At 34.5% G+C, this 25,323-nt stretch overlaps 1 protein-coding gene across 1 annotated transcript; it reads right to left on the bottom strand.

Moving 5' to 3' along the window:
- Positions 1-1,921: 1,921 nt before the first annotated feature.
- On the bottom strand, positions 1,922-4,342 carry LOC131032882 (caffeic acid 3-O-methyltransferase). The gene is made up of 3 exons (XM_057963974.2): positions 3,449-4,342; positions 2,812-2,876; positions 1,922-2,689 (listed from the first exon to the last, which is right to left on the bottom strand). The coding sequence occupies exons 1-3, from the start codon at positions 4,134-4,136 to the stop codon at positions 2,387-2,389; spliced, it is 1,056 nt and encodes a 351-aa protein (XP_057819957.2). The 5' UTR covers positions 4,137-4,342; the 3' UTR covers positions 1,922-2,386.
- Between the last annotated feature and the right edge of the window lie 20,981 nt (positions 4,343-25,323).

Below are 25,323 nucleotides of genomic sequence, written 5' to 3'. Positions count from 1 at the left end.
TATTATTTTTTAATATTTAATAACATATTAAATTTATTTTCTTCTATTGACTTTGTCTCTTTTTAAAATTTTGACTTGCCATTAACTTATGATTCTATATTTTTATTAATATTCTTTACTTACAACTTCTAGATCTAAAACTACTTTCTTTGAATCTTTCAAAATTATTGTAGGTTTGTACTGTTTTAAATTATTATTATTTTTTAGGTCAAGTTCAAGCACATAAGTATTATATTAATAATAAGAAACATATATGATTTATTTTTGTAAAAAATATTTAAATGAGATTATTTCTAAGAAAATAATAATCAATAAATTATCTTTAAAAATATGATTTTTATCAATTTAACTCAAATAAATTTAAAATTACTCTTGCTATCTTTCAATAGAATAAGATTAAAGAAGTCATAATCAAATGATCACCGTGATAGTAAAATACAGATGCAATAACTGTAGAATTTTCTGCAAAGCAAAAATACAGATCTAGCTAGGAAAGAGAAAACAAAACTTGTAGATTCAATGCACAAAAGATAAAACAGAGCAGCTAAGAAAGAAAAGGAATTGTATTAACCCCTTGTTATTTTACATTATGCAAATGCATGCTTTTATACAATAGTAACCACCACATGATCACATAATTTAAGGTGGAAACAAAGGCAACAACCATATCAAACTTGGTGGTGAAAGGAGCGAAGATAACAAGTGTAGTTCTCTGTAGTTAACTTACATGCAAGCATGCAATCCGCAGATCATAGAGTTGACTGTGTTGCATGACTGACTGTTTTGCATGCGCTAACACCCCCCCTTAAGTCTAACTAAGGAGAGATAAACCTAATGAAAGGAAAGAGGGAAGAGGGAAAACCTAGTGGGAACAAAACCCCCCCTCAAAATAAACACTAACTCTGTATGACACTTAATATGCTACAATGTCTTGCAACCCAAAAAGGTCTTGCAGAAAGTGGCTATTTTTGTCTTCACAAAGAAGAGAAAGAATGTCAATACAAAATGTACCAAAATGAATGTTGTAGTAGGTTCCCTTGCAACAAATGATGCCTCTTCCTTTTGGAAGATAGAAACCTCAAGCTGTCAAATTGCTGAATTCCCACTCAAGTGAAATGTATGAAGGAATCAAGATGAATGGTTCTAAAAAATACTCATGTTTCTCCAATCCGATGGTAAACTGCGACTCTGCCAAACAAGCTTCCAGAATAGTGACCACTAAAGTGTGATATTTGTTCGGATATGAATCAAGATGTGTCAAGATAGTAGCATGGAGTGGTTGAGAGAAAACAAGAGAATCCAAACCAAAAGAAGATGAAACTTGATGTGAGCCCATATCAGAGAGAAGACACGTGTCCTCAAAATTGTCATCATGATCAGAGAGAGATTCAACAAACAAATGATAAATGTCTGATAGGATGATATCTCGCTCATCAAGAGGACAAGGATGAACCAGCTGAAGAGAATCTGAAGTAGCATTCGAAGAAGCCAAGATCTCTATCAAACTTGCAGGTGAAGGTGAAGGTACATCAACTATTTTTGTAGGTGGATGAGCAGCTTGTGATTGTGATGCATTCCCAAAAAAGTGTAGAAAGGCATTATGTGAGAAATGGGGACACCATTCATGCCCATGTTGATTGCTCCCACAATACATGCATCTGCAATCCTTATACATATACATCATTCACTCCTTAAAAATATCTCCAAAAAGATACAAAAATAAAACCTTCAATACAATGGTTATTCCAATCTAAACCAACTCTATCTTCAGTGCCTGCAAATAAAAGTGTTTAGCTTTTTCTTCCTAGCAACCTTGCTTTGATACCATGTAGAATTTTCTGCAAAGCAAAAATACAGATCTAGCTAGGAAAGAGAAAACAAAACTTGCAGATCCAATGCACAGAAGATAAAACAGAGCAGCTGAGAAAGGAAAGGAATTGTATTAACCACTTGTTATTTTACATTATGCAAATGCATGCTTTTATACAATAGTAACCACCGCATGATCACATAATTTAAGGTGGAAACAAAGGCATAACAACCATATCAAACTTGGCGGTGAAAGGAGCGAAGATAACAAGTGTAGTTCTCTGTAGTTAACTTAAATGCAAGCATGCAATCCGCAGATCACAGAGTTGACTGTGTTGCATGACTGACTGTTTTGCATGTGCTAACAATAACATTGACAACATTGAAATCTATTTAAAATTTATTTCTGAAAATAGATCTACTCTAAATACTGAAGCATTATATAGAATCTAATGTGATTGTAGGCCCTAACAATTATCATTACAGTGACACTTATTTGAAAAGACAGGCAATTAAAGATCCACTCTAAGGTCACTTGCCTTAGATTGACGATTAATAATTTACTTTCGAATTCCGTTTAAACCTTAATGGCTTCTATGATCTTCAACTTTGAAAATGGTCCTGGAGGCTCCACCATCTTTACTACACTGAAGCCTGACTTTTGAAGCAGGCTTTTCCATTCTTTCTCACTCCTCTGTTTTCCTCCGCTTGCTAGGGTAATCATAACCAGATCTGCAACTATATCAATAGATTTATTTGACACTGACCCCTCCATTGTAATGTTTTCTGTCACTATGAGTTTTCCATTTTCAGGCAAAGCCTTGTGGCAATTTCCAAGTATCTCTTCGCATTTCTCCTCATCCCAATCTACAAATACATTCTGCATCACCCACACAAATTGCAATTATATCTAAAAAGTTAATAGTAACTTATGCAAAGCTATTTCAAGAAATTATAACTATGTGAGATGGTTGACAATGAATTTTGTGTTTAACTTTATACCTTAACAAATATGGCATCTGCTAAAGGTATGGAATCGAACATACTGCCACCTACGTTCTCGATACCTGCATAAATGATCATTGTATAAACTAAACATTTATTTCTTTGAGAAGATTACTAGCTTACGGTTTTTTTCTTTTCTAAATCTGATGTGTCAATAACTTCTTGGCCCTACTAAATCATACTGTAACATTGTTATTTCTTACATCTAATGTAGTTTGAAATGCTAAATAGACTAGCTTAAAACAAAACCTTATTTTTTGGTTTCTATGCAAACAATCAATTTATTATCATAAATGGATTTATCTTTGTTTGTTTAACCTGCAATACAAAATAAATTAGTACATTCAGGAACAATTTAAATTACACACACCAAGCTTACATTTTTAGGTTTAAAAATGCTAAACATTCAGAGTTGACTGACATTTTCTAGGCTTAATATATTGCTTAATGTATGTGATCACACTAGAATACACTTCTAAACTTAAAAGTGTTAAACACTCATAATCGACTAACATTCTCTAAACTTAATATATTGCTTAGTGTGTGAAATTTAAGACTGATCATAAATTCAACAATATAATCCTTTCTTTGTATACTTTTTGGTAAGTATACAAAAAATAAAGAGCAGATTTACCTGCAATTGATAGGGCACTCTGAACAACATGAGGAAGATCATAATTAATTCCGTGGATGTGAGGATAAGCCGTCACAATATGCGCCAAGGCCGTCCCTTTTCCTCCGCCCACATCAACCAAAGTTTTCACATCCTTGAAACCGTCATAGCAGCTCAGAATTTGCTCCATATCCAGATCTGTAAACGTGGACATGCAGTCATTGACAACATTGTTAACAAGTGGGTCATCCTTCCCGTATGCCCACAAGTCCTTTCCATGAGCCTTCTCGAATCCATTAGTGTCTTGAAGCACACATTCATGAAGATGGTGCCACGACGTCATTAACACTGGGTGAGTTTGCATGAGAAGAAGTGGCACAAGGTTACTTGGATTATTCTCCCTAACGAAGAATAGCTTTGTAGTAGCAGTGAGGCCATATCGAATATCAGATGGGTTATCGCTCGTCTGGGTTTGGACAAAGATACTTTTGGTAGAGAGATATGTGAGAATTCGAGAAAGACAATGCAGATTGGGAGTTTCAGTGGGGAGTTCTAAGGCGATCTCATCAAGTGTGAGGGATGCATTGGGGCCTGCTTTTGCGATGATATCAGGAATGTTGAGGAGTATGGCTGATTTGAGAAGAAGGGTGGGAACAAACGAGAAAATACTCTCGAAAGCTTGTTCCAGCTCAGCTCCACCCATTGCCATTGGGTTCACTTAAGGTGTTCACGGTCGCTTCAGCAACAAGTGAGATTCCCAAAACGAACAAGGACCGCCCAGACAGCAGTATAAAAGAGCAAGTTGCCCTTCGGGAAACCTGTCTATTCACGAATGTGGAAATATGATGAAATTATCCTCCTTAGCAAGGAATTCTTTTATAGCAGAGACGTCTTTGCCATGGATTTCTTTCGATTGAAAGCTAACTAGAAACTTTTTATATTGAAATTCATATCATCTTTGTTGACAAATTTGTCGCTAGTTGATAAATTTGTTGTTCATTGACAAATTTGTCATTGTCATTTGTCGTTTTTGTCGTTTGCTAATAAATTTTTCATTCATTGACAAATTTGCCGTTCGTTGACAAATTTGTCATTTGTCAATAAAGTCATCTTTGCTGATATAGTTGACAAATTTGTCATTTGTCAATAAAGTCATCTTTGCTGATATAGTTGACAAATTTGTCATTAGTATCTTGGTATGGATTTCAAAATTATAAGTTTCCCCCAAAAATTTTTTTTTTCTTCATTTATCCATGGTGCCTTTTTTGATTTAGAGGTGATCTTAATATTATTTGTCATCAGCTTGGAGGTGCAGATTTCACACCATTTCATCCAACTATGCTAGACCCAAAGCTTACCTTGTTTTGTGTATTATTTTCAAGGTCTTCCAACTCATTTCAACTTAATCAATTTGGGAATTTTAAATTCTTCATGTCTTTTTTATATCTAAATTATTTCTTCTAATTTCTTCTTCTAAAGCTCAACATGATTGAATTTGGATTCATGATTTCTTTAAAACTTTTTAGGTTTGTTTCTTTTTCTTGACACATCCAAATACAATCATATTTCATATGCTTTTAGCGTGGAGATATTTTTGAACATTTGGAATAATTATTTTTTTGTTATTTTTTTTATTTGTTCTATTGATCACAATTTCTTGGTTTATATTAAACATATTGTATGTTCTAAATAAATTCAAACATAATAAAATAAAGTTACACTTGTAATTGCTCACTTATAGGTTTTGTTGGGCCACTAGAATAATGTTCCATGTGTTGTTGTTAAGGTTCGTTCAACTCCTATCTCCAACAAAAATCAATTTCTATGTTTTTGGGTATCATAGAGGATGCATTTTGATAACTTGTGACAATTGACATGTTTATTATCAAGTATTTCTACCCCTTGTAAGTGGTTGTGGCCTTTTAGTTGCTACACTACTTCTCGATTAACACTTGGAGAAGAGAATATAGAAATCTATATTCTAGGAAAATACCTTGGTGTCCATGTTATTATTAAAGATAATCAAGGTGATAATGTTAATGATAGTAATGATGGATGAGACCCTCCTATGGAGAGATGATGGCCACAAGCTCAAATACCAAGATAATGGATAACAAAACCAAGTAAAGATGAAATGGAACTTTATAATAGAGTTAAAGAAGACTCTACAGTGTTAGCTACTTCAAGTACAATAGGATCCCTCTATTTAGACTATGCCAATTGACTTTCAAATCATGAACAACTATCCCAACCATAGATTCCTTGCATCAATGACAACATGAGTCTTTAACTTTAATAGTAACTACCAAGAGTGATAGGAGTATTGTGAACTTAACAAAGTAAACTAAATACATGATTTGGTAGAGCATGAAAAAAAACTTTTCATTGATTAAATTCTGCAATATAAAGAAGGCTAAATGACAATGTATTGATTTCACTCCTTTATTCAATCAACACAACCCCAAATCCTTAATTACATTTTCCATAACATAGGTATATTCTACTTGATTATACAAAGAAGTTAAAAACCTATAGTACTTTGTTTGATCCCTCTCAAGAATATTTTCCTTCCCTTGTCTGAATACAGAGAGCTCCCCCTTACATATATCATTCTATTCCCGTTTTCAAAAATCCAATGCTCTAAAACACTATCTTTCTCTCACCATTGTAGATATTTGTTTTTAAAAAAAATTCCCACAATGTCCTTAACTCCCACAACTAAATATGCCAAATAAGAAGACTAGAGGGATAAAAAATGTGAGAATATCCTCCAACAAACTTGCCCATGATATTCCCATTTAAACTCCTACAACATTTAGGAAAGAGAAAATAGAAGAAGATTCTAATCTGAATAGATCGGCAAGCCAAAATAGAAGAAGAAAACATAAAAAACTTAACTATGAAAACAAGGAACAAAAAGAAAATTCAATTATCCAACATTAGGTTCCCTAGGTGAGAGCATGAAATATAACTTTTCATTAATTAAATTCTGCAATATAAAGAAGGGTAGATGGTAGTGTATTGATTACACTTCTTTATTTAATTAACACAAATACGAATCCCCAATTAAATTTTCCATAACATGAATCTATTCTACAAAGTTATGTAGAGAAGTTAAAAACCTACATCATTTTGTTCGATCCCTCTCAAAAAACATTTGCCTTCCCTTGGACGATTACAAATAGCTCCCCCCTGTATTTGTCATTCTATTAGATTTTGCTCAAAAACTAGATCCTCTTCCAAAATGGTCTCTTTCTATCACCATTGTAGATCTTTATTTTCCACGAAATTTCCTCGAACGTCCTTAACTCCTACAACTAAATGTACCAAATAATTAGATTAGAGGGATATAAAATGTGGGAATCTCCTCCAAGAAACTTGGCCGTGAGATTCCCCTTAAATTTGACAACATGTCTAAAATGAAAAATAGAAGAAGATTATGATTTGAATAGCTCTACGGGCCAAAATGGAAAAAAACGTACTATAGAAAACCTAACTATGAAAACAAGGAACAAAAAGAAAAGTCAATGCCACTACATCAGACTACATGGGTGAGATTTTTGCAAGCATAGAAAAGGGAATTGGGTAGTAGAACCACCCTTTCAAGTTGTCAACCACTTGCAAAATACCCTCTATGCTTGAAATCAACTACCTTTATCAATTTACTTCTTCCAACATGTGACAAAACAATAGTTCTTTTTTTCTCTAGTGAGATAAATTCTGGTTTTTCATATTCACATGTGGATCCATGTCCACCTTGTATAAAACTAATTTTCCCAAGTACTCCCTATATTTGCTATCCAATTATTATCTTCATCTAAGTAGAAGCTATATAAAAAAATTAACTCGTCTAGCTTCATTTTTTTGCACCCATATGGGGTTTGAAATGTTTCTTGCCTCCATTGTTTCACTACGTTATTTGGCTTCGTCATACCATTCCATTTCAATCATTACACATTCAGGTAGAGAAACTTCAACTATATCAAAGAATTGTGAAACCTAAGATATTATCTTTTCATCCTCTGTAATAATGTTTGTCCAACTTCCTCTCACTACAAGCCGCTCTTCCTAAATGGCTACAATTTGAAGTGACAAATCATGTTTCATATTTTATTTTTTTATCTCCATACTCTATCCATGAAGACTATGGGCAATCTTTATTGTTTCCCCAAGATGTGCTTCTTGCAGCCACCTTCAAGTTCATTATTTTTTCTTCATGATCATTCTTCATGGCTTTGACATATGTCACCAATTTTTGACTGAGCTCAAGAAAGTTGTTCATGTTGTCCAAGGAGGGGGATTTCAAGGTATTTTGTCCCCCTATAAGGTAATTCATCCTGCTTTTCAAACCAAAGATCTCCGCGACCACCCAATTGAAAAAAATAGTTTGTCCTTCCATAGACGCCTTCACTATAGCTTATCTAGCCCCAAAATCCACAATAGAGGAACCCATATCTTTATCCATAAGGGTATACTTGTCTATCTTGATTGGAATTTTAATATAAAAGTCAAATTTTTGTTGATCTCCAACAATACCAATGGGGTTTCTAGCCACTTTGTTATTGGGCACTTTAATTCTTTGAAAGTTCTCTAGGTGAGGAGTTTTTCTTTTCATGCCAGAGGAGGAGTCCAACTCAAAAATCCTATTATTTCCATAAGAAGACAAAGGATTTGGGGATTTATCGTTTTTAACAGAGCTCGAGTTGTAGGAGTCAGGAACAAACTCATCTAAGGGGGAATAATCAGAATCATCCTTATCAAACACATCCATTCTAGGAAAAAAAACCATTACCCTTAGGAGAGGATTTATTTTTATAGGTTCCCAGGTGGAAGGTGTTGGGATCAAGGAACATTGAGCGGGGGGGGGGGGGGGGTAAATTAGTGTTCTACCGATTATTAAAATTTTTGACTTAACCGCAAAGCACTGGAAGCATAAGCATGAAACTGAAATGCAGAAACACAAAACAATCAACCTCTAAATCATAACACTAGAATTTTTACATGGAAATCCAAATGGGAAAAACCATGGTGGGATTTGAACCCACAATATTATTCTACTATGGGTAGTAGCAAAACAATATTACAAAAGGGAATGCACTTTGCAATTAGGCACACTGCCCATAGCTTACAAATCAATTACAACAAGGGCTACAACCTTGGAAGGCTCACTGTGTTACAAATTATTTACAATGAATGAAATCCAAAATAGCATCTAACAATGCTTAATGAGTTCCAGTTATTTATTTAAAAATCTGGTTGTATCTCCTCTACAACCTTGCTCTATTTTCTGTCTTAGTGAGCTACCATATCAAGAATGTGCACGTGAAACTGTGCCAAAAGGGATTCTTGATCACTACTGGGTAATCGTACGGATCTGTGTTGCAATTTAAGCTAATAGTACTTGTTCCAACTAGAAGGGTTGCGACCGGAACCCTTCCGGTCGGACTGACTTGGCGTCCCCATAGCGCTCACGTGGCAACGGATTTCCGGTCGGAAACGTTCTAGCCGAAACATTTTAGTCCTTTCAATACGTTGAACTATAGAAACTCAGAAATATTTTGAATAGTTTCGGTTGGAACCATTTTAGCCGTAATGGTTTCGGCCGGAATTGTCTATGTGGAATGCCAAGTGGTAGCCACATCAACAAAAATGATGATTTTTTGAAACTTGTCACTTTTGCAATAAAATTTAATAGGTAAATTAAATTTATTAAAAAAAATAAAAATACCCTTTTGTAGAGATCGAAGTCACGATTCTACTCATATAATTTTTATAATGTCTTGATTACATTTAATATATAAAAAAAATAAAAATACTACAACTAGGTGTTCTTTTGTTCTATGACAGACTGGTTTGAAAAAGAAAAAGAAATATCGAATCACTTCAAAAAAATTTGAAAAAAATATGGTTCACTAGAAGAGAGAGTCTTCTCCAAAAGGGTATTTTTAGTTTTTTGATTATCATAAATTGAATAAACAAATTGTGGTGGGAGACAAAAACCATCAACATCTATCATATTCGACTTCCAAATGCTATAACAAACAAAATATACATCAATTTTTTTTATTTTTTTCATATATATATATATGTAGCATAGGAAATAGGAAATCATCACAAAACATAAAAACTAATAGCTCAATCACAAATGCATAATTGCAATGAACCTATCCTAAACAACACTCAATAGAGACATGAAATAAAAACATTCAAAAGCAAAGATTATGCAAACCAAAGATGTGATTTGAATGCTCCTTCATGCAGCTCCATTGTTCTTCTTTCCTCTTCAAATGGTTTGATTGTGGATCTCACCTACAAGTGCACATACATGATTGAAAGCAAGTCGACAAGATTTTTGTTCAAGAGTACTAGAAATTCGATAGTCTGATTAAGGATTAAGAATCAAGGGGTTTGATTGAAGAAATTCATCCAATTTATAGAAGAATTGGAGAGATGACAAGATTAGCATGATTCAATTCAAATGGAAATTGCAAATCAATTATGTCAATTATGACAAATTTATGACAAATTATGCACCTTCTATGCAAAATTTGTTGATTGATGATTTATGACAATTTATGACAAATTTCTATGTCAAGAATTGATTGATTGTCAATTATGACAAATTATGACAAATTGAAATGTCATTCCCATGAATTTAGGAGAGAAATAGGAGGAAATTGAAATTAGGAATTTAGAAAATTAGAAAATTAGAAAAAGAGGAATTAGGAAATTAAGAATTAAGAAATTGATGAAAATTAGAAATTAGGTAAATTAATTAATAATCTTTCATTTATTAATTAATTCACAAAGAGGAATAATTAGCCAATTAAATGAACATTTAATTGTGACAAGAAGACCTAGGATAAATAAATAATTTATTTAATCCTAGAGGAAGAAATGACACACAAGGTTAAATGATTAAATCACAAAACCCTAGAAGATGAATTAGCAATGCAAGGTCGACAATTAGGTCTTGATTGAAGATAATTGATATCGATCATGATTCTGATTAAATGATTTGATTGATAAATATGCCAATTGACGAGGAACAATGACAAATTGATCCAAATTGACACAATTGAGACAGACAACAATTGATAGCGAAATGATCGTAAAATGACAAATTTGACAAAAGGACAAGGATCTATGACAAAATAGATTGCAAGATGACAAGATTGAAAAATGACCACGATCGATGACAAATCAATCGCAAAATGACAAGATCGAACATGACAACGACCGATGACAAATCGATCGCAAAACGACAAGATTGAAAATGATAAGGATTGATGACAAAACGACAAGATTGATAAGAGGACAACGATCAAGATTGATAAGAGGACAAAACCCTAATTAGGATTGACAATGTCCAAAATGATGACAAATTAGCACGCATATTGATGCGACAGGATAAGATCGATCAAAATCATGACTGGAGAGTGTTGTCGACAAGACCAAATTTGAGAGCGAGACGATTGAAGAATGTAGAGGAATGACTCGATGTTCGCAAATGATAAAAACCAAGTGCGTGACATAGGAGAAATGTTAATGCGACATAAAAACCAAAAATGAGGCAATGCGCAAATGTTAAAGTACGATTCCGCAAGCTTTGACCATTTTTAGGTGTCTACAATATATATATATATATATATATATATATATATATATATGTCATCTATAATGGATATCAAAATCAGAAAAAAAATAATTTGATTTACATTTTCTTTTGTGGTGGGAACTAAACCCCTTGATTTTCAACATTTTTCAGCAATTAAAAAATAGACTTTAAAGCTAAAAAAATATAAATTATTGACAAATTTTTTTAAAAAAATATTAGACTTAAACTTCAACAAATTTTACACATTTCATCAGTTTACATCATCTTCAAATTCAAAATGCAAATGACACTTTTATGGCGACGAAATTGAACAGTTATTGTTGTGTTAACCTTTTCCTTTGTAAAAGTGTGACACAGGTTTATACTTCTACCCTACTCACTCATACTACTTCATTGCATAAATCAGAAATATCTTTTGCACCGGTCTTATATATCTGCAGTCATAAAATTAACAATTATCAAGTCGGCCTATAGTGTAACATGTAATCATGAGTCGTCTTGAACCAGCTCATCAAAAACATATGTAGATCACCCAAATAATGATAAAATGATTTCTATAAGTCGACACTATCATCCCAAGAATGAATCTGTTAACCGCAATCACTTAAAAGATTCAAGACCAAAACTACACTACTCAACCTGAATTACCAAAGCTAGATTACCGGTTATCAGACCACAATAACTTCCGGATATTAAAATCCATGATTACCGGATAGGATTTATAAGGAAAGTTGTCATCAATGACAACCCTAAACCGTTAATGAAACATCAATATCCACGGGATGAGTGTCAATCGCCAACAATATCCCTCTTTGGCATTGATGACAACACTCATGAAAAATAACCAAGTGTTGAAACAACTTGGATACCCGATCAAAATTGCTATCAAAATTTCTAATGCTACTACCCCTTAGACAAAAAGCTCTGAAACCTGAATCATGCTTTGTACATTGCACTCTTCTATTCCCTTATTCATTGTACATTTTTCACCTTTACTCTCCCCCTTTGACAACAATTCCAAAGATGGGGTGTTGTCCAAAACTTATATACAGGAATATGTACCAGAGACTTTACATACACTTGAAGATATCAGCAAAAATGGTCTTCAAAAATCCTAAGTGGTTATCCCACCCTATCTTCAAGCTGTCCAAAACTGTAATGAATGCACTGAAAACATATACATATACCTCTACTTCCTTCAAATCAGATGGAACTACTTGTCCCATTGTCTTCAGGTAATCAGCCTTATGGTGTCCATCTGGGGCGCAATAAGGTTCCAGAGTTCACCAACTCTTCTCAAAATTTTATCCTTCTCTGTATTTAGGCTCAAGATCTGATCATTGAGAACCATTACCTTCCCTTCTATACTGTTGGTTAGGGCTACATTAGAATCAAAAGACTGTGAAATACCAGCTAGCTTATCCTGGAAAATACTTATTTGCTTGTCTATGTCAGCTGTGAACTTTGGACAAATTAGACAAGACTTATATATATTACCACCTTCTAGTAGTGCTTTAGAGATTGTCTTCAAACCTTTATTCAATCTTACTCTATCATCCTCTATCATTTTTCAGAATGTTTGCATATGAACCTCTTTAAATCTATCTAGTACCCACTTGGTGGTGGTCTTCTCCAAGGATTCAAAATTTGTGTTAATATTACTTATCAACTGAAATAGTTTTCAATAGGGGTTAGAGTTAGGATCTAGTGTTGTATCCAACACTATTTTCTACAAAATATCAACAAATATCTAAAAAAGCTTTTTGTCTTCATTTTCTGATTTGACCAAATCTTGACTGGCCTGAGCTTGTACTGCTATTGCAAGCATCAACTTCTTCAACTTCTTAGCTGGTGACATTTGTCCAATATCAAGGGGGCAATCAAGATTGATTGATATTTGAGGTAGGGTCTTTGTCCCTTTGACTAGAGGAGTGTCAATTGTCGGAGCATCAACAACTCTCTTCCCTTTATCTACCTCTACACCCTACACCTCTGTCTTCTCTAATTCCTTTTCCTTAGTGTCATTCCCTTTATCCTGTGCACTGATGTTACCACTTGGAGTTGTTTCATCCTTTATAATCTTAGAGACTTCTTCAATATTTTCCACCACTAGAGGATTCGTACTGATCTCGACATCAAGGGTTACATGGCCTTGATCTTTTGGATGTCCCTTTGTCTGATTTTCATCCTTCTGATCATTGAAGACACCTTCCTTTACTTTCGGATGGGAAGTCTCTTCCTTTTGAGTGGAATAATTATATAGAGGATTGTTCTTTATGACCCTTTTTCAGATTTCTTCAATTTCTTTTCTTACTTCTTCAACCCTACCAATCATTAATCTGTTTACCCTATTCCTTCTTCTGAATTCCATCTTATTTTCTTCCTCAATGAGTTTGTGGGATTCTTTTTGGGAGATACAGGTGCAGACATTGATCAATTCTCTCTCTTTCATTTCTTTATTTATTTTACTAGCTTTCAACCTCCTTGCATCAATAATATTATATAGATTCTTAGGGATACTATGCTCGAGTTCATTCAAAGTTTTACTAAAGTTTTGTAAGTACAAAATAACAACTTCCTCAATTTTTCTTTGATCTTCCTCAACTAGATTTCATAGTATGCTCCAATGTTCTTCAATTTTTTATCAACAATTATCTCGTCAATCAATTGATTTGTTGTCATTGGAGGAACAAATGTATATTCACCTTGCAAATTACCAGTTTCAAGATCATCATCAAGTTGTGTTTTGAGATTCCTTCACCTCTTGGGCCTTTCGGTAAGGGTACATTCTGACATAGGCTTCTTGCTCTGATTTGCACCACTGAATTGTGGTTTCCTCACCACACTGAAGATACAACAACATAGGTTCATTTGGGTTTCTCCTTTTGCTTTAAAACTCCCCTTCTAGATGAGCTCTATCTTGTTGATGGTATTATCGGATTGTGCTGGCCATTTGGAGAAATTGATTATATGTTGCATTGATGTTTTGTCATTGATGTCAACACTATCTATTTTGGTTGCTTTATCGGTATCCTTCTGGTCCCGGTAGGTTTTTTGGTTTCTAGTTAGATTAGATCTGGAATGATCTGGTATGCTCTGATATATTTGGGTTATCGAATTGGCTTATTCATGATACTCAGATTCATGTTCAGTCAGTTGGTTTTGATCTGGTGATCAGATGCTATCCTGTATACTAGTAAGCTTGGTTTGTTGTTCTGGTGAGGGTTTCACCAGCAAAGCTTTGTTGAAGATATTTGATGATATGCATAAGTTGTGTTGGTGCGACTCCTAGTGGAGATTCAAGATGCTGATGGTGATCATGTTTGAGACTAGGTTGATTGGGATCATTTATTTAGCATGTGTGGACCTATAGTGGGTCTCGATATTATCTAGGTTATGGACCGGCTTAATGTAACGTATGGATTGGAATTCTCGATGTGTTTCTGGGATGTCTTATGGGTTGGATATTATTTATTTGGTCTCAGGCTGACATGTTTTGCAATTATGTAATTATTTTATTGTCTAGTGTCTGACCTTATTGTTTGTGGTTGAGGGTTTGTATATATAAGATATAGGATCTCATTGTAGATCATATGTATAAGGGATATGGAATGTAATAGGAGTGAATATTGTAATAATCATTCAGGCAGAGGATTTGGTCGATAATTGGTGATTGAGTTGGGTTTATGTAAGATGATTTAGTCCTTTGGTATTGAGCTTAACCAGAACTGTATTCAGGCATAGGAGATGCTATCATTGCAGTTCTTTCTTTCATCTAGATTGTAGTCTAGATTTATATGTAGTTAGTGAGACTCCTTTTATGATGAGCAGTGCTCTCTAGGCCGTTGGACTTCCTGCAAGTGCAGGCCCCTCAATTGCAATCACATACTTACTGCAAAAGTATTATCTGATTGTGGGTAGGCTTCCCACCATGGTTTTTCTTTTTACCGATTGTCCACGTGCAAATATTGGTGTCATGTGGATGGTATTTATTCTCTTATTTTTGTTTATGCTTAATTGGTTTATCTTCTATTTCGGTAATTGGTTTATGCATTTTGGTATTGATCTTTTGGGTCCTAGTATTAAATTATTAATTCCTTAAGGTTCTGGTAATTTGGTGACAACTGATTCACCCCCCCCTCTCAGTTGTCTTCCAGTTATTTGAATTGTTTAACAATTGGTATCAAAGATTTGGTCCTCTCTACAAAAGTTTAACCACTTGAGGAAGATACTATGGTGACTAACAGTTCAAGTTCATCTAGTTCATTTGTTGCTATCTTTTGGAGAGATATTCCTAGGCTTGATGGAAAAAATTATAGAGTATGGAAGATTCAGATGGAGACTCATCTCAGATGTCTCGGTAAGAAGATTTGGGAAATCATAGAGAATGGTGTAACATATTATAATCCAACATCTAGCAACCCTCCTCTGGAAAACGTGGATAAGGAGCATGAGAATGATTGTAGAGCAAGAGAAGCCCTCTTGTGTGCACTATCTGATCAGCAAATAATGGGATTTACTGACAAATCATTTGCAAAGGCTATATGGGACAAGTTGGAGACTCTTAATGAAGGTGACCCTACTGTGAAGATTGATAAACTTGATGATTGCTGGGTGAGATATGAAAACTTGAAGATGGAAGAAGATGAAAGGATTACTGCATTCATGGAAAGGGTAACTAAGATTGTTATGGGAATTCAATGTTATGGTGAAACTCTGAGTGAAGATGAAATAGTTTTTAAAGTTTTGAGAGCTTTGCCACTGTCTTACAAGATGAAGGTTACGACAATTAATGAATTAAGAAAAATGGCTAATACTTCTATCAATAGAGATACCTTGGTTGGGAAATTATCTTATTTTGAGCTTGAAGAATTTGGACCCTCTGCAACTGTGAAGTCTGAACCTTCTTTTCATGCATCTACATCATCAAATGGAAAGCAAGATTGGAAAGCTTAATATGCAAGGGAATTGGATGATATGAAGAGAGAAGATGAAAAATTTGAGCAACTTGAAGCCCTATTTGCTAGAAGAGTACCTAAAGGACGGGTAGGAAGTATGAAGGAAAAGAACCTTTTAAATGTTTTGCATGTAATAAGATAGGTCATTTTGCATCTAGATGTCCTGAAAGGAATTCAAGATTTGAAGAAAGAGCTAGACAATATTTTAAGCCTAACCCTGGATATCAGAACAAGTATAAGTACAAGCAAAACAAAGATAAATCATGCTACATAGTGGATGAGGAAGGTGTGACTGATTTTGATGATGAACCGACAAAGGACTCTGCTAGTGGTTCCGACAATGGAAAGGAAGGGATAATTGACAGTGGATGTTCACATCATATGACTGGAGATAAAAGGAAGTTTCTATCTTTATAAGAATTTGATGGCAGTCTGGTTAGATTTAGAGATTACAAAGCATATATGATCAAGGGAACAAGAACTATATCATTGGAAGGTAAGCATGGCACTCATAATTTTTATTATGTTGAAGGTTTAAGGCATAATCTTTTGAGTGTAGGACAATTGGTGGATAAGGGATTTCAATTACTGTTCAAGGATGGAAAATGCAAAATCATTAATAGATCCGTTTTGGAGATTGCAACCGTTACACAAACAAAAGGTAATATATTTCATTTGAATTCCAGTGAGAAGACATGTTTGATTGCATAAATTGATGAGAGTTGGCTATGGCATAAAAGGCTATGTCATGTGAATTTTGATTGCTTTCTAAAGATCAATTCAACTAAGGTAGTTAGAGATATACCTAAAATTGTGAAGTCCTATAATCGAGTATGTAAAGAATGTCAAATGGGAAAATAGGTCAGAACCTCTTTCAAGAGTATACAAGACAAATCTAATGATGTTATTGATCTTATTCATACTAAATTGTGTGGTCCTGCTAGAGTTAATAGTTTTCAAGGTGATAGATATTTTATGCTAATCATTGATGATTATTCTAGAATGATGTGGGTTACTTTTCTAAGGGAGGAATCTGAGGCTTTTGAAAAGTTTAAAATCTTTAAAGCTAAAGTTGATACTTTCAAGATTTAATGTTTAAAGTTAGATCATGGTGGAGAATTCACATCCGGTGAGTTTAATAACTTTTGTGAGAAGCATGGTATAAGGAGACAATTTTCCGCTCCCCAGACACCTCAGCAGAAAGGAGTTGTGGAAAGGAAGAACAAAACTATCTTGGATGCTACTAGAACAATGATGATGGAAGCTAATCTACCTCATACCTACTGAAGAGACGCAGTGAGCACAATAGTCTATACATTCAACAGAGTACATATCAAAGGAGAAACTGATAAGACAACTTTTGAATTATGGTTTGGCAATACACCTACACTTAAGTATTTCATAATCTTTGGTAGTAAATGTTATATCAAGAGAGATGATATCACTGGCAAATTTGATCCTAGATGTGATGAAGGAATATTTCTTGGTTATTCTAATGAAAGAAAGGCGTATAGATGTTATAACAAGAGATTGCAGAGAATTATGGAGAGCATTAATATCAAGGTGGATGAGCTGAATAGAAGTCAAATCAGAGTTTATGAGCAAGAACCGACAGTGGAAATGATCATAATTGAACTAGTAACACCTTTATTGGAACAAAATGTTGAACCACTTACTCTGGTAGCATCATAAAATTCAACAGTAACTGAAGAACCAACAAGAGGGACAGAGAATCAGAAGACTCCTAGATATGTAAGGATGAATCATTCAGAAGATCAGATCATTGGGGATAAGAACAATGGAGTGATGACAAGAAGGAGATTGGAAACTAATGTGGTATTTTTAATTTCTCAAGTTGAACCGATATCAGTAATTGAAGTGTGTAAAGATGAATGTTGGTTGAAAGCTATGGAAGAAGAATTAGATTAGATTGAGAAGAATAACACATGGACTTTAGTTCCCCGGCCTAAAAATAAGAATGTTATTGGAACTAAATGGGTTTTTAGGAATAAATTGAATGAATATGGAAAAATTGTAAGGAATAAAGTTAGATTGGTTTGTAAAGGATATTATCAAAAGGAAGGAATTGATTATGGTGAAACTTTTGCACATGTAGCTAGGGTTGAAGTTGTAAGATTTTTTCTTGCCTATGCTACACATAAGAACTACAAGGTTTATCAGATGGATGTTAAGTGTGCCTTTTTGAATGGGGATCTTGATGAGGAAGTTTATATTGAGCAACCTGATGATTTTTTACTTTCAGATGATAAAAGCATGGTTTGCAGGTAAAGGAAAGCTTTATATGGATTTAAACAGGCACCTAGAACTTGGTATGCAAGGTTAGATAAATATCTTTTGAAGCTTGGTTTCACTAAAGGTAATGCTGATAGTAATCTATATTATAAAGTCACTGATGATGATATATTGATTATTTAAGTTGTTGTTGATGACATTATTTTTGGAGGTGAACATAAGTGTGCATGGAATTTTCTAAAAATACGGAGAAAGAATTTGAAATGTCTATGATTGGGGAAATGAAATTTTTCTTAGGTTTGTAGATTACTTAGAGTGATAAAGGTATTTCATCTGTCAAACTAAGTATGCTAGGGAATTGTTGAAGAAATTTGGTATGGTAGACTCTAAACTGGTAAGTACTCCTATGGTTACAAGTGGGAAATTGACAAGGAAAGATGATTCTGCACCGGTAAATCCTACAAGATACAAGTCTATGATTGGATGTTTGCTATATTTGACTCATAATAGGCCTCATATAATGAATTTTGTTTGTATTGCATCTAGATCAAAGTGATCCTAGAGAAAATCATGAGAGTGCGGTGAAAATAATTTTTAGATACTTGCAAGGTACATCTGAATATGGTTTGTGGTACCATAAGGATGATGACTTTACATTATGTGCATATATAGATGCAGATTGGACAAGTGATTTTGGTGACCGAAAAAGTACTTCTGATGGAGCTTTCTTTCTTATAAAGAAGTTGGTTTCATGGATCAGCAAGAAACAATCATGTACTTATTTATCTATTGTTGAAGCTGAGTATGTTGCTGCTGCTACTAACTGTACACAAGTTCTATGGATGAAGCAAATGCTGAAGGATATTAAAGTGCATTGCATTGGATTGGTAGTTATTCACGGTGATAACTCTATTGCTATTGACATATCAAAGAATATGGTATTTCCCTCTTAGACAAAGCACATATCTATCAAGTATAACTTTTTGAAGGAGAAGGTAGAAGAAAATGAGGGTAGATTGGTTTATGTGAACACTAAAGAGAAGATTACAGATATTTTCACTAAACCTTTGCCTAAAGAATCATTTGGGGACCTGAGAGATAGATTAGGGGTTTCTCCCCCTCCGATAGAGAACTGATTGATTGTTTTTGGCATCAGTCTGTTATGCATTATCAGAGATATCATTCTTTCTAGATTGATGTGGGGATGATACTGCTCAACGGGAGTAGTTAGCCTTGTGATTCAATAGTTTTTGTTTTTGCTTTGATATTTTTGTCATATTTTTGGCATTGATGTCAAAGGCTGAGAGATATATGTGAAAAACATAGCTTCACAGAGATATCATTCACAGGGGGAGTTTGGTCTTTGTTTCAGAACTTCATTGCTATATCTTTTTGTGGGAGATTGTTGGTTGTCTTCCATTGGGGGAGACTTGTTTGGAATTTCTTGGAACTTGGATGTTTTTCACATCTAGTGTTGCCATCAATGCCAAAGGGGGAGATTGTTAGCCATTTGGAGGACTTGATGGTGTGTTGCATTTATGTTTTGTCATTGATGTTAACACTAGTTGTTTTGGTTCCTTTACCGGTATCCTTCTGGTCCTGGTAGGTTATTTGATTTTTGGTTGGATTAGATCTGGTATGATATGGTATGTTTGGGTTATAGAATTGGCTTATTCATGATACTCAGATTCATGTTCAGTCAATTGGTTTTGATCTGGTGATCGGATGCTATCCTATATACTGGTATTAAGCCTGGTTTGTTGTTTCGGTGAGTGTTTCACCAACAAAGATTTGTTGAAGATCTTTGATGATATGCATAAGTGGTGTTGGTGCAGCTTCTAGTGGAGATTCAGGATGCTGATAGTGATCATGTTCAAGACTTGGTTGATTGGGATCATTGCTTTAATATCTGTGGACCTATATTGGGTCTCGATATTATATAGGTTATAGACCGACTTAATCTAACGTGTTTATTGGACTTTTCAATGTGTTTCTGGGATGTCCTATGGGTTAGATATTATTTTTTTTTGTCTCAGGACAACATGTTTTGTAATTATGTAATTATTTTATTGTCCGGTGGCCAACCTTATTATTTTTGGTCGAGGGTTTGTATATATATGATGCAAGATCTCATTGTAGATCATATGTGTAAGGGATATAGAATGTAATAGGAGCGAATAATGTAATAATCATTCAAGCAACAGATTTGGTCGATCATTGGTGATCGAATTGGGTTTATGTAAGAGGATTTATTCCTTCATTATTGAGATTAACCAGAACTATATTTTGGCATAGGAGATGCTATCATTGCAGTTCATTCTTTCTTCCAGATTGTAGTCTAGATTTCTATATAGTCAGTGAGACTCCTTTTGTGATGAGCAGTGTCCTCTAGGCTACTAGCCTTCCTGCAAGTGTGGGCGCCTCAATTGTAATCACATACTTACTACAGAAGTATTATCTAACTCTGGGTAGGCTTCCCACCATGGTTTTTCCCTTTACTAGGTTTTCCACGTACAAATCTTGGTGTCATGTGGATGGTATTTATTCTCTGATTGTTGTTTATGATTAATTAGTTTATGTGCTATTTCGGTATTTGGTTTATGCATTCCAGTATTGATCTTTTGGGTTCCCACATTAAAGTTTTAATTTCTTAAGGTTCTGATAATTTGGTGACAACTAATTCACCCCCCTTGTCAGTTATCTTTTGGTTATTTGAACTGTCTAACAAATGGTATCAGAGCTCTGGTCTTATTTGCATAAGCTTAGCCACTTGAGGAAGATCGTATGGTGACTAATAGTTCAATTTCATCTAGCTCATCTACTGCTATCTTTCAGAGAGATATTCCTCAACTTAACAAAACAAATTACAGAGTATGGAAGATTCAGATGGAGACTCATTTGAGATGTCTGGGTAAGGAGATTTAGGAAATCATAGAGAATGGTGTAACATATTATAATCTAACATCTAGAAACCCTCCTCTGAAAAACTTGGATAAGGAGCTTGAGAATGATTGTAGAGAAATAGAAGCTCTCTTGTGTGCACTATCTGATCAGAAAATAATAGGATTTACTGACAAATCATATGCAAAGACTATATGGGACAAGTTGGAGACTCTTAATGAAGGTGACCCTACTGTGAAGATTGCTAAACTTGATGGTTACTGGGTGAGATATGAAAAATTGAAGATGGAAGAAGATGAAAGGATTACTACATTCATGGAAAGGGTAAATGAGATTGTTATGGGAATTCAATGTTGTGGTGGAACTCTAAGTGAAAATGTAATAGTTTCTAAAATTATGAGAGCTTTGCCACCAACTTATAAGATGAAGGCTACTGCAATTAATGAACTAAGAACAATGGCTAATACTTCTATCAATAGAGATACCTTGGTTGGGAAATTATCATCTTTTGATCTTGAAGAGTTTGGATCTTCTGGAGCTATGAAATCTGAAGTTGTTTTTCATGCATCTATATCATAAATCGATAAGAAAGATTGGAAAGCTTTATATGCAAAGGAATTGGATGATATGAAGAGAGAAGATGAATAATTTGAGCAACTTGAAGCCCTATTTTCTAGAAGAGTACCTAAAGGACCGATAGGTAGTAAGTATGAAGCAAAAGCACCTTTTAAATGTTTTGCATGTAATATGATAGGTTATTTTGCATCTAGATGTCGTAAAAGGAATTCAAGATTTGAAGAAAGAGATAGAAGATCTTTTAAGCCTAACCCTGGATATCAAAACAAGTATAAGTACAAGAAAAATAGAGATAATTCATGCTACATAGCGGATGAGGAAGGTGTGACTGATTCCGATGATGAACCGACACAAGAATCTACTAGTGGTTCTAGCAATAGAAATGAATGCATGTTCTTGGCTATCAAGGAAGATGTTTTGGCATTGGAAGAGAATGTTCCTAAAGAGAAGGAACTTGCTGCTAAAATTGAAGATAAGGATGAATGGGTAATTGATAGTGGATGTTCACATCATATGATTGGAGATAAAAGGAAGTTTCTATCTTTACAAGAATTTGATAGTGGTCTGGTTAGATTTGGAGATGACAAAGCATGTATGATCAAGGGAAAAGGAACTATATCATTGGATGGCAAGCACGATACTAATAATGTTTATTATGTTGAAGGTTTAAGGCATAATCTTTTTAGTGTAGGACAATTGGTGGATAAGGGATCTCAATTATAGTTCAAGGATGGAAATTGCAAAATCATTAATAGATCCGGTGTAGAGATTGCAACCGATACACATACAAAAGGTAATATATTTCATTTGAATTTCGGTGAGAAGACATGTTTGAGTATACAAATTGATGAGAGTTGGCTCTGGTATAAAAGGCTATGTCATTTGGATTTTGATTGCATTGTAACGATTAGTTCAACTAAGGCAGTTAGAGATATACCTAAAATTGTGAAGCCCTATAATCCTGTATGTAAAGAATGTCAAATGGGAAAAAAGGTCACCTTTTTCAAGAGTATAGAAGACAAATATAATGATGTTCTCAATCTTATTCATACTGATTTGTGTGGCATTGCTAGAGTTAAAAAAATTCAAGGTGATAGATATTTTATGCTAATCATTGATGATTATTCTAGAATGATGTGGGTTACCTTTCTAAGGGATAAATCTGAATCTTTTGAAAAGTTTAAAATCTTTAAAGATAAAGTTGAGATTGAGACAGGATTGAAGATTAAATTTTTAAGGTCAGATCATGGTGGAGAATTCACATCTGATGAGTTTAATAACTTTTGTGAGAAGCATGGTATAAAGAGGCAAATTTCTGCTCCCCAGACACCTCAACAGAATGGAGTTGGGGAAAGGAAGAACAAAACTATATTGGATGCTGCTAGAACAATGATGATGGAAGCTAATCTACCTCATACCTGCTGGAGAGAAGTAGTGAGAACAACAGTCTATACATTCAACATAGTGCATATCAAAGGATAAACTGGTAAGACAACTTATAAATAATGGTTTGGCAATACACCTACAATTAAGTATTTTAGAATCTTTGGTAGTAAATGTTATATCAGGAGAGATGATATCAGTGGCAAATTTGATCCTAGATGTGATGAAGAAATATTTCTTGGTTATTCTAATGAAAGAAAGACACATAGATGTTATAACAAGAGACTACAGAGAATTGTGGAGAGCGCTAATGTCAAGGTGGATGAGCTGAATAGAAGTCAAATCAGAGTTTATGAGCAAGAACCGGTAGTGGAAATGATCATAATTGAACTGGTAACACCTTTATCAAAATAGAATGTTGAACCAGTTACCTCGGTAGTATCCAAAAATTCAATAGTAACTAAAGTACTGGGAAGAGGAGCAAAGAATTAGAAGACTCCTAGGCATGTAAGGATGAATCATTCAGAAGACTAGCTCATTGTGGATAAGAACAATGGAGTGATGACAAGAAGGAGATTGGCAACAAATGAGGTATGTTTAATTTCTCAAGTTGAACCGGTGTCATTAATTGAAGCATGTAAAGATGAATGTTGGATGGAAATTATGGAAGAAGAATTAGATCAGATTGAGAAGAATAACACATGGACTTTAGTTTCCCAGCCTAAAAATAAGAATGTTATTGGAACTAAATGAGTTTTTAAGAATAAATAGAATGAAGATGAACAATTTGTAAGGAATAAAGCTAGATTAGTTTGTAAAGGATATTCTCCGAAGGAAGGAATTGATTATGGTGAAACTTTTGCATTTGTAGCTAGGATTGAAGCTGTAAGATTATTTCTTGCCGATGTTGCACATAAGAACTACAAGGTTTATCAGATTGATGTTAAGTGTGCCTTTTTGAATGGGGATCTTGATGAGGAATCTTATATTGAGAAACCTGATGGATTTTTACTTTTAGATGATAAAAACATGGTTTGTAGGTTAAGGATGATGAATACTAAGAGGGGCGGGGGGGGGGGGGGGGTGAATTAGAATGCCAAAAATCTTTGCACTTAAACACTTTGCAAGACTGACAGTAAACTGATAAAATAATTTAGCAGACAAACCGGTTAACAAACATGCAAACCAAATAGCTAATAATGCATTCACCCATAGAAGCACAAACACCATAACACAAGAGATTTTGATGTGGAAACCCAAATGGGAAAAACCACGGTAAGATCGAACTCACAAGTAACTATCTGCAAAATAGGAACCAGACAGGTTAAGGTCAGACTGGTTAAGGTCTTACAATATTCTTTACCAGAACAGATCCTGTTAGGAATCTCAATCTTTGTTAGGAGATAAGTCCGATTAAAGACTACCTTGCTAGAGGATTTTAGATCCATAGATGTGAACCACCTTGTTAGAGGATTTACAAAAGGATTTTGGGCCTACTTGGTTAAGGGCTACAAACTTGTCAAAGATGTGAGTAATCAACAAGTGTTTGATCTATCTAGTAGCACAGACTGCTTGGTTAGATCCTTGGTAGCTCGTTCCTAATGCACTTCAGCATTACTTTAGTCTTCTTCACATTCATATTCTCTCCAACTCCTCAATCACCTTAAACCCTAGCAACAACATAAACTTTTGCTATATCCACATCAACAACCTAAAACCCTAGACATGATGTCCTTATAAAGGAATCTAATTTCATGTCGGTCCAATAGGATTACATAACAATTTCCTAGGTTCAATGAACCTGGACATACTTGGTACTACGACATGAAAAGCACCGTTAATGTGTCAGCACTGTCAAACAATCGGTGGATGGTAACTCATCATAAAATGCCAGTTGATAACTCATCACAAAGTATTACCGGTTCATACAAAATGCCGGTTTCCGGTTTGACGAAAAATAAAGACTGGTAAAAATGTGTTATGCCACTTTAGTCCCTCGTACCGCTTGGTATCCATGAATTGCTTGGGGTCAACATGCCGCTTCAGACCGGGAAACACATTCTGCAAAACACCAATAGTCTAAAGACTATAATACAACATACCGGTTGTGCTCTAACTCATACATATAAAGAGGATCTTAATGCGAGTGTGTGTCCATCAATGATAAATCACAATATAAACATAAAAAATGCCAACAGTCTCCCCCT

This window comes from Cryptomeria japonica, chromosome 4, assembly GCF_030272615.1.
Source record: "Cryptomeria japonica chromosome 4, Sugi_1.0, whole genome shotgun sequence".
Classification (NCBI taxonomy): Eukaryota; Viridiplantae; Streptophyta; class Pinopsida; order Cupressales; family Cupressaceae; genus Cryptomeria; species Cryptomeria japonica.
This window is presented reverse-complemented; position numbering and strand designations above follow the sequence as displayed.

What these genes read in the sequence shown, in the direction of transcription:
- LOC131032882 (XM_057963974.2), bottom strand. Translation starts at nt 4,136, where the DNA reads ATGGCAATGGGTGGAGCTGAGCTGGAACAAGCTTTCGAGAGTATTTTC. An exon ending in GAGTGCCCTATCAATTGCAG is followed by an intron (nt 2,877 to 3,448) that starts GTAAATCTGCTC and finishes TCATTTATGCAG; the next exon opens with GTATCGAGAACGTAGGTGGC. An exon ending in CAGATGCCATATTTGTTAAG is followed by an intron (nt 2,690 to 2,811) that starts GTATAAAGTTAA and finishes TGGGTGATGCAG; the next exon opens with AATGTATTTGTAGATTGGGA.